At 32.9% G+C, this 11,590-nt stretch overlaps 1 protein-coding gene across 1 annotated transcript; it reads right to left on the bottom strand.

The window, feature by feature from the left end:
* Nucleotides 1–7,793: 7,793 nt before the first annotated feature.
* Nucleotides 7,794–10,409, bottom strand: LOC140989636 (auxin-binding protein T92). Its single transcript, XM_073458940.1, has 5 exons — nucleotides 10,196–10,409; nucleotides 9,949–10,055; nucleotides 9,513–9,716; nucleotides 8,681–8,748; nucleotides 7,794–8,088 (listed from the first exon to the last, which is right to left on the bottom strand). Exons 1-5 carry the CDS (start codon nucleotides 10,272–10,274, stop codon nucleotides 7,980–7,982), a joined length of 567 nt encoding a protein of 188 aa, XP_073315041.1. The 5' UTR covers nucleotides 10,275–10,409; the 3' UTR covers nucleotides 7,794–7,979.
* Between the last annotated feature and the right edge of the window lie 1,181 nt (nucleotides 10,410–11,590).

The raw sequence follows: 11,590 nt of genomic DNA, 5'->3' as shown, positions 1-11,590 counted from the left end.
ATGTGATATGATATACATAATTATTTAAATATGACTAATATTATATACACCATATTATTACCATAAAATTATACAAATACATACATTTATTTTCTTATACACCAACGGTAATAAACGGTAACAAAACGGCTAGTTTTTGCTCTATAAATACAATCTCACAAATACATTCAATCACTCCAACTTTCTCTTCTTCTCTAAAAATTATTCTTCATCAAATTTTCGAAGAAAAAAAGAAGATGGCTTTCACGAGGTTATTTTTAATTATTTTGGTTATCATACTCACCAGTCTTGTATTTATCGGAGAATATCCTCCTCGTGTGTTTTCTTTATTTTTACGAATACTTGTACTTGTTGTTTATCCATTACTTTGTATTGCAATATTCATTAACTAATAAAATGCATCGTAATTTTTAGTACCACCATGGCAAACTTGGCAAAGCTCGAATTCATCGCTCTTGATATTACTGGGAAAAACTATATGCCATGGACTCTTGATGTAGAAATGCATCTTGAGTCATTGGGTCTAAGCGAGACCATTAAAGAAAATGGTATATCTTCATCACAAGAAAAAGCAAAAGCTATAATATTTTTACGACGACACCTTGATGAAGGTTTAAAATGTGAATATCTCATCGAAAAAGATCCCATGGCTCTGTGGAAAGGATTAAAAGAGAGATTTGAACATATAAGGGAAGTTATACTTCCGACCGCCCGTGATGAATGGAATATGTTAAGATTCCAAGACTTTAAAAAAGTCAGTGATTACAATTCAGCGATGTATAGAATAATCTCGCAGTTAAAATTTTGTGGACATGAGGTTACAGAATCGGAAATGCTTGAAAAAACATTTTCCACGTTTCACGCATCAAATATAACACTACAGCAACAATATAGAGTGCGTGGATTTGCGAGATATTCTGAACTCATCGCCTGTCTTCTTGTGGCGGAAAAGAACAACGAGCTATTAATGAGAAATCATCAGTCCCGACCCACTGGATCAACAGCATTTCCAGAAGTAAATGCTGTAAGTAAAAATGAATTTAAACCTGGAAACCAAAATCAAATTCAAAGACAAGGTTTTGGTCGAGGTCGAGGTCGAGGTCGTGGAGGTGGACGTGGACGAGGAAATGGTCGTGGTCGTGGACGCGGCCGTGGTTTTGAAAATAATCGAGATAGTTATTTCTATAACTCATCTCAAAATAACGTCCCAGACCATCCACAGAAAAGGCATCAAGAAAACATGAGTGTTAATGAAAATCACTCGAAAAGATTTGAAAGTTCTTGTTTCAGATGCGGTACTCCAGGACATTGGTCTCGTATTTGTCGAGCCCCTGAGCATCTTTACAAACTTTATAAAGAATCGATAAAGGGGAAAGAAAAGGAGACCAACTTCACTGAGCGAAGTGACAGTTTGAGTGATTCAACTCATTTTAATGCTGCTGATTTTATGAATGATTGCTCTGGAAATGATCAATATGTTGGTGGGATAGAAATGAACAATATTGATGCTGCAGATTTTCTCAATGATCTCTCTGAAAATGAACAATATAGTGGTAGAATATAAATGTACAATAATTTATTTTTCATGTATTTATATGATAATGTTTTATTGTACAATTATGATATGTGTTATATTTAAATATGTATTGTCATTAATTTTTTTTCATTGCATATTTTTTGAAGTTCAAATATGGAAAATGCTATGAGCAAAGCTAAAGTTTGCATACCCGATAGTGGTACAACGCACACTATCCTCCGAGATAAAAGATATTTCTTGGAACTAAAACCAACAAAAACAACGGTGAATACAATATCAGGTCCTGTAGACTTGATTAAAGGATGTGGTAAAGCACAATTTTTGTTACCTAATGGTACAAAATTTTTGATCAATGATGCTTTATATTCACCACAATCGAAAAGAAATTTGTTGAGTTTTAATGATATATATTCCCATGGGTATGATACTCAAACAATGAATGAAGGGAATGAGAAATATATGTGTCTTACCACATATAAATCAGGAAAGAAATATGTGATTGAAAAACTACCAATGCTCCCTACTGGATTGCATTATACACATATACGTCCCATTGAATCAAACATGGTAATTGATAATTCTTCAATATTAACCAATTGGCATGATCGATTAGGACATCCTGGTTCAACAATGATGCGAAGAATTATAGAAAATACACATGGTCATCCATTGAAAGACCAGAAGATCTTTCAGAATAATAAGTTTCAATGTAAAGCATGTTCTCTTGGAAAACTTATTATAAGACCATCACCAGCCAAAATCCAAACTGAATCACCAATGTTTCTTGAACGTATTCAGGGTGATATTTGTGGACCAATCCATCCACCATGTGGACCATTCAGATACTTTATGGTATTGCTTGATGCCTCCAGCAGATGGTCACATGTATGTTTATTGTCAACTCGAAATGTTGCATTTGCAAGATTACTTGCTCAAATAATAAAATTGAGGAATCAATTTCCCGATTATACAATCAAGAAAATTAGACTTGATAATGCTGGTGAATTTACTTCCCAGACTTTCAATGATTATTGTATGTCTATGGGAATCATTGTTGAGCATCCTGTTGCTCATGTACATACTCAAAATGGATTGGCTGAATCATTGATTAAACGTCTGCAAATGATTGCTAGACCAATGATTATGAAAACAAAGCTCCCTATTTCTATATGGGGACATGCAATTTTACATGCTGCTTCATTAATTCGCATCAGACCAAGTGCATATCATAAATACTCCCCATTGCAGCTTGCATTTGGAAAAGAACCAGACATTTCTCATCTGAGAATTTTTGGATGTATGGTGTATGTGCCTATTGCACCACCTCAACGAAAGAAAATGGGACCTCAAAGAAAGATTGGAATTTATATTGGTTATGATAGCCCATCGATCATTCGATATCTTGAACCACAGACAGGCGACGTGTTCACAGCACGTTTTGCTGATTATCATTTTAATGAGGAAATCTTCCCAATGTTAGGGGGAGAACAGAAACATACCGCAAAAGAAATTACATGGTATGTATCATCATTGTTACATCTGGATCCAAGAACAAAACAATTTGAAAAAGATGTACAGCAAATTGTGCACTTGCAAAGAATAGCAAATCAAATACCAGATACATTTGCAGACACAAAAGGAGTAACTAAATCATATATACATGCTGCAAATGCCCCTGCTCGAATTGAAATTCCAAAGAAACAAATTGAAGATAGTCATGATGTCATTAAACGCCTGAAGCGTGGAAGGCCAGTTGGTTCCAAGGATAAAAATCCTCGAAAAAGAAAATTCATAGAGAAACACAATGATCACAAAATAGAGAATGATGTTCCTGAAGAAACACATGATGATGAAAATGTTTTGTCAGAACCACAAACTGACGAGAATCATGAAATCTCTATCAATTATATTAATACTGGAAAAATATGGAACCGAAAAGATATAGAAGAAATTGATGATATATTTTCTTATAATGTGGCAATCGACATCATAAATGATAATGAAGATCATGAACCAAAATCTTTTGGTGAATGTAAAAATCGGCAGGATTGGATAAAATGGAAAGATGCCATCCAGGTTGAATTGGATTCGCTAAATAAACGTAATGTTTTTGGACATATAGTCCTTACACCTGAAAGTGTAAAACCTGTTGGATACAAATGGGTTTTTATTCGAAAGCGAAATGAGAAAAATGAAATAGTAAGATATAAAGCTCGACTTGTTGCACAAGGTTTTTCTCAAAGGCCTGGAATTGATTATGAAGAAACGTATTCTCCTGTGATGGATGCAATTACGTTTCGGTATTTGATTAGCTTGGCAGTATCTGAAAATTTAGAAATGCGTCATATGGATGTTGTTACAGCCTACTTATATGGATCACTTGATAGTAATATATATATGAAAATCCCTGAAGGATTTAAGATGCCTGAAGCACAAAGTTCAAAACCCAGAGAATGTTATGCTGTGAAATTACTAAGATCATTATATGGGTTGAAGCAATCCGGCAGAATGTGGTATAATAGGCTAAGTGATCATTTGATGAAAAAGGGATATGTAAATAATTCAATATGCCCTTGTGTTTTCATTAAGAAAACAACATCCGGATGCGTAATTATTGCTGTATATGTTGATGATTTAAACATCATTGGAACAAATAAGGAAATTCAAGAAGTTGTGTCATACTTGAAAGAAGAATTTGAAATGAAGGATCTTGGAAAAACCAAGTATTGTCTGGGTTTACAAATTGAACAAAAAGAATGTGGAATATTTGTTCACCAGACAAATTATACAGAAAAGATCCTTAAACGTTTTAATATGGACAAATCAAATCCTTTAAGTACTCCAATGTTTGTTAGATCATTAAACATAGAAAAGGATCCATTCCGTCCATGTGAATATGATGAAGATATACTTGGTCCAGAACTACCATATCTAAGTGCTATCGGTGCCCTTATGTATCTTACAAATTGTACAAGGCCTGATATATCTTTTGTCGTAAATTTATTGGCAAGATTTAGCACATATCCAACAAAGAGACATTGGAACGGAATTAAACATATATTCCGTTATCTACGAGGAACGACAGACTTAGGACTTTTGTATTCAAAAGATGCTAATCCAAGTATAATTGGTTATGCCGATGCTGGATACTTATCTGATACACACAAAGCACGTTCTCAAACTGGATATGTATTTACTCGTGGAGACACTGCAATTTCTTGGCGTTCACAGAAACAAACACTTGTAACAACGTCATCAAATCATGCCGAGATTATAGCACTACATGAAGCAAGCCGTGAATGTGTGTGGTTAAAATCAATGACTCAACATATCCAAATCTCATGCGGATTATCATTCGACGAGAAGCCTGTGATACTATATGAAGATAATGCTGCATGTGTTGCTCAAATGAAAGAAGGATACATAAAAAGCGACAGAACTAAACATATTCATCCTAAGTTCTTCGCATTCACCAAGGAGCTTGAGAAGAATAAATGTATTGATGTTCGTCACATTCAATCAAGTGAAAACTCATCAGATCTCTTCACAAAGGCACTTCCTACGACAATATTCAGAAAGCACATATATAATATTGGGATGCGCAATCTACGAAATTTGTGAAGAATTGTTCGTGTCAACATGAGGGGGAGTTCACGTGACTGCACTCTTTTTCCCTTACTATGGTTTTTATCCAAATGGGTTTTTCCTAGTAAGGTTTTTAACGAGGCAGTATAAAAACACGTAATGTATACAATCATTATGATCATCATCACAAGGGGGAGTGTTGAAAAATTATTTAAAAATGTGTTAAATATTTGTGTTGAAAATGTGAATGTTGAATGTTGAAAATTAGGTAAAATTAGGTGTTGAATACTGAAAATTAGTGTGTGATGATGTAGGTAATGATGAATTTTATTTTTGGATTATTTGTAAAAATTTTCTATAAATAGATCTCTCATTTGTGAAGAAAATCACAATTGAGTTGAGAGAAAAATATTATAAAGTGTGTAGTGTGATAATTTTGAGAGTTTGAGATTTTTACTTTTTTACCGTAAATTTTTACTTTTTCACAACATAAAGAAATATTATATATATTTCTATATTTATATTATATTATTTTCATTTCATTTCAAAACTAAATTAATTATATAGATTAAAAATTTATAATAACATGATGATATTATTTTATACATATAAGTATTATGCTCATACAGCATATTGTGCTGGTGATTAATTTAAAGAAAACGAGCAATTTGGGTCATCTTCGTTGCCCACTTTGAAAGTATTCGAAGATTGACATATGAAATCCAAAATTTTATTGCATCTAATTGAAAATGTAAAAAAATATAGCCTTTCTTAGAAAAGATGTTCATTGTAATGGTTACCCTAAGAATAATTTAAAATATAAATTAGAGATATTAAATAAAAACGGAACATTATTAAAATAAATTATTAACTAGGAACATTATCTATTTATCTCCATCCCCACTCTTAAAATAAATTATTTCCACAATCATACTGTAATTGCAATAATTCTACCATGATGAAGATGAATATTTTTAAAAATCGAATAAACTAGAGATATTAAATAAAAACGGAACATTACCTATGAGTTTAGAAAAAAAAAAAAAAAACAAAATAAGAATTTTTTTTTTTTTTTTGCAATATTTTATCATTTTATGAATATTTATGGATTTTTAGTAATTATATTTTTTTCAATAAATAATTTTTGCATTTGAATTAAAAGATTTGGATGTGAAAAATGATGTGAAGGAAACATTTTAAATGACTCAATTCTTAGGAATTTGAAATCGATTGCATTAGTTAATACAAACTAAAAAATGTAAAGCGAGATATTATAAATTCATGGATTTCAAAAATGTTCAAACAATACCGATCTAATCAAATATCAAGATAACCACATCAGGCTGATACACATATATGTCGTTGTGCACGCCATGTTACTTAAAAATGTAGTCTAGTTTTGCTCCTATAAGGGAATGAAACATGCTTGAAGGAGGTAGATATCGACTATCAAGTCCTCTCTCATACTATATATACCGTGTGAGGTGTGCAGAATTTGTTCTTCTTTCTTTTTTATTTTCTATTGGCTAACTGGAAACCAACAATTCATGGGGAAAAACACTTTACTAATTAAGTAAATACTAGAACCCCATTATTCCATCAGATTCAGCTTTTTGTTAACCCCAAATCAAAGAATGGAATCATTTTGGACAAACACAGCTTGTTGATAAACAGATTGGCAGGCTTTATAATGGATTTGACGCATATAGAATACACTGCATTCTTGGACACACAAAAATATGCAGAAAACAGGCAGTAATACACAGCCTGTTGGTATCTATCGAAGGCTGATCAATTTTGTCATCAGCCTGCTGAGTCGTTCCATGACTCTGGGTTCCGAGGAAGTTCCTGAAGAGTTACCATCAACAAAGAATGGGAAAAGTTCTGATATGTCACCAAACAAGCCTAATGGTTACTCGGATTCTGAGATCGAGGTTGAGTTCAGACATACAATGAGCCCAAAAAGATGGAAACAGATTGATGAACTTGGGGAATTGAATCATTCCCCAGGGAAAGCCGGCTTAATTTTGAATCATGACCAAGCCATACATCACAAGGGCTTTGAGATAAAAGGAATGGAAATTAACCATTCGGCTGCAGAAACTGATCACTCCCCTCACAAGAGGGAAAAAACACGAGGAAAAGGGCTCCCGATATTGGAGCTTCTTCCTATGATGGCTGATGGAAGCAATCCTCAGGTAGAAAGTGAAATTGTTATTGAAGAAATTGTTGAAGAGGATGAGATAAATAAGAACAAAGAGGCTAATATTTCAGCTGATGAAGCAACAAAATCAAATAATCAGCACCATGCGCAGAGGCCACGATGGCACTTTGGGCCACTTTTTAGTGTTGCATCCAACATTAACGAGAAGTCTGATGAATATATTAATAGCAGGAAGAAAGCCATGCATAGAAATTACACCCTTGATCCTGAAAAACCTTGAGTTCCTATTACAGCATGAAAAGGCTGAGTGTTAACGATTTCCACATCGTATTAGGTAAAAACAACCAGGCCTCTATATTTCAAGATGTTGGTATATGATACTATATATATTTGTGCCATTTATTAAAATTCATACCTGTGATCCTTTGTCAAGTACAAGATTTTATTTATCAATACCACTTTCTTTCATGTAATGAGGTTGCACCTGTTAACCCTATATGCTGCACGAATCTCAATATTGCAGTGCATGCTTGATATATTTCTAAATCAATGTAAGTGTTATTCTATACAGCGAGCCCAGGACATCTATAGTTTATTGCAGAAAATAAGGTCCAAAGATATCAACAGCTATTGTTGTTGGACTTGTAACTGAAGTTGTTTCAGATAGTAGACTTAAAAATTCCACCGACAAGGTCAAAGCTCATCTTTGTTTGAAGGTGTTTGATAACACTTTTCATCCCAATAATAAGGAAATTGCAATCTGGCAGCTGTATGCGGCATCGACCAATCGTCATATATGAACCTGTAATCAAATTTCAGAAACTGTCGAACTGCAACCTAATGCAGAGATTTTGCTCACTACAATATGCCATCCAGCAACTTTCTACAGAATCATTTCATTAATATTTTCTTTTGTTAAATTTAGTTCTACTTTAGATACTAATCATATGGGTGTTCCCCACATGTCACATGCCACGTTATAGTAGAACGTGTGTACCAACAAAATGAAGTCAACTGCCTTCGGGTGGAAAAGAAAGTTCATAAAAGATGGATGACCGACTAAAACTCAATGCTTTATACTATGACTGTGGTTTCAGGCATTAAGTTCGTCCATTGGTGAAATTTCTCAATTCACATGGTTCGATATCATGATAGCCATTTTGAAGCTATTATGTACTAAAAGTAAAACTGAAAGAGCCCTCCAGGTGTTTGATGATGTGTTTTAAAAGGGTTATCTCATGATGAAACAGAACTCTGGATCTGTTAGTTATGACAGATTTTTCTATACAAAAAAAGGGTAAAGAAAACACACAAAATGAAGGAAAAACCTTTCTTCACAATTCACGAGCTATAGCAATGAACTGCAATTTAAAGTGGAAAGATAAATGACTAACACTTTCATTGGTGGTCGAGATATAATGACTAGAAATTGCAAATCCTCCAGTCCATTGGTGTTCCAGACCTATAGTATAGCAATCAAGTACAATTAGTAGAAACCAAATACAATCAAAATTTTTACATGCTCTACATGAAAGGATGAAACTTGGGATACTCTAACGAACTGAAGGTCTTCGGTTTTGCTGAGATTTTAAGAAACAACTAAAACGATCTTTACCAATAGCCAGGCGTCAAAGTTCAGGTTGAATAGATCTACTAAAACGACCATGTCCAATGTTCAGAGTAAGAGCAAACAAAATAAACTCCTCTCATTATTATTAATCTTTTAACCTTGTCCTGGTGGCCAGAATTGAACATGGAAATGTTCATTGGATATTCATAAATGCATGCTATTGCAGAGTTCCTGGAGATGACACTTTGTCATTTTCTTGAGGCGTGATTGTCAACCAAAAAAATATTAGAACACGAAAAAATGAAAAATTTGATAAGAACAGAAAAAGGAAATATGTAATAAAAAACATAGCACACATCGATATAAGTTCAATGGTCTGCGATACAGAAAATTGAAAGTTTTGAACAATAACCAAGTCAATTTTTGAGTAACTCTTAATAAAATAAGAAAAGCTCAGTCTCTTGTAATTATTCTAGAATAACAATGGGAAGTCACTATTATCATTCACTAAGCAGTTTTTTCTACTGATCATGTTAGCTTTGTTTGACCTAGGATTGCTAGCCCATATTTTCACGCACAAACATTTTTTGTTGGGGAAAGGTAACCCCATACACAGATTTCTTCTACACCAACAGGAAGAAGAGAGTTCATTGAACCTGATGAGCATCATTGACAGGTATATGGAACGTGCTGTTCGGGAAAAGATGGAACTCCTGCGGTTTCCCCGGATATTTTGTATGTGAATTCGAGGCAAGATAAAGAGTACCACTCCCTTTTAGAACCACAAAGATTTCCTCACAGGAATGCCTATGAATTGGAGTATGGGTTCCCGGAGAAAATGTTTGGAGCCACACCTCAATCTATCATGAAAAACTACATACTAAACGATCATTGGCAAAAAATAATCAAATGAAAGTCAATCCACAACTCAAAAATGGGAAAAAGAAGCCCGGTGAATATGGGCTGCGCTAGCATGATCGCTTCACCACCAAAAAATACATTGACACACCTTTAATAACTTCCCAATCCGTCGCTGTTGCTACTGAATGAAGAAAACCTCAGTGAAACAAAGGAAAAAATGTTTCTTATTACCTCCTTAAAACCGTGCATGACAGCACCAGCTATAGTAGTGTGAGATAAACCGGGTCTTCCATAATCATCCTGACCAATCTCACTAATATTTCTCAGAATTGGTAATCCTGCACGAATTCATGATCTGATAAGTCCAGAAAAACCGTTAATTCACTAAGTTACTACATGCACGGAAACTGCTTGTTAAAACAACCGACAGAGATATCGAATGTGTTGCAGCAATAATGATTATAAAAATAAAACTTGCCGTTGGTTGCACAGTGGGAAGCTTCGGCAGCAGCATAACATGATAGGAAAATCAAGAGAGTAAACAAACAATAGCCCATAATTTTCAAGAACTGCTGCGTGTTTTCCAGAGAGTATATGTACCTACACACGGCCCTCCGACAATTTTTGATTCATGACATGAACGGTGCCAAGGGTGAAACACCGCTTTATTGTTTACTTCAATTTTTTTTTCGAAATAATTAATCTTTTAATTAAATACAAAAATATTCAATTTTATTTAATAAAAAATCATAAAAACTTATTTCATTAAATTTTATCATAACTATTACTAAAATATTCTAATAATCTATTTATCGTTATCTATATTTCTAAATTTTTAAATAATCATATCGTCCATAACATGAAATTTATTATAAAAAATTATTTTTAAGGTTTTAAATTAGCAAAATTTCTCAAATTTTCACATAAAATTTTTAATATTTAAAAAATTGCACGACATGCCAAAGAACATCAGCATACAATGATGTTTGATGTCCGATATCCACGATTAATATATCGATAGAAATCTCAAAATGAATCATGTCTGTCGAATCGGTTCGTCTCGTCAAATATAACTATAAATTGACATATTAGCTCACTTCGCTTCTCCAAATGATGGGATGCAGGTCGACGTATCTCACTGATCTATTTTGACAACTATAAAAATAACAATACTTTACGGTTAAAATTGTGAATTATTGATCTAAAAATGTAAACAGAAAAATCACGATTGATAATTATTTACTCTCATATTAAAGTTGGAACAAATCATAACTCCTAGACTTCTAGCTAGTGTCTTGCACACTCACATGATTCTGTCGATGATTTATGTTTAAACCAAAATTTTGTTAATCAATACTTTTGGTATTATTGTTATTGTTGTTTTTGATTTCACTAATATTTAAAAATTTTAACACCAAAACTATAATTTATCAGAATATATAATATTTGACATCGTAGAACAATCATTTGAGGTCATAATATAGTTTTGGACTGGTTTAAAATGTTATTTTCTCTATAAAAAAAATCTCAAATTTAACCATGATTCATGTTTTGGAAAAAAAATCACCTCAACTGTGTGCAAAACACAAAAATATATGAACATGTTTTAAAAATATATAAATAAATACATTATGTATTTATATAATATTACGAATATTTTATAATATACATGTACATAAAATTCAACGGCTAATTATTAATAATTTATTACGTACGACAATTTATTACATACGATAGATTACGATCCCTTTTATTAATATATTTGGTATTTTGGTTCTTTATTTAAATAATATAAAAAATTATATTTAACAAAAAATAAAAAATAAAATTTATAGGAAACTTGCCTGGGTCTGAATCCTCCTCTTGAAATAAG

This window comes from Primulina huaijiensis, chromosome 1, assembly GCF_012295235.1.
Source record: "Primulina huaijiensis isolate GDHJ02 chromosome 1, ASM1229523v2, whole genome shotgun sequence".
Classification (NCBI taxonomy): Eukaryota; Viridiplantae; Streptophyta; class Magnoliopsida; order Lamiales; family Gesneriaceae; genus Primulina; species Primulina huaijiensis.
Note: the sequence above shows the minus strand (reverse complement) of the source record. Positions and strands in the feature narration are given on the sequence as shown.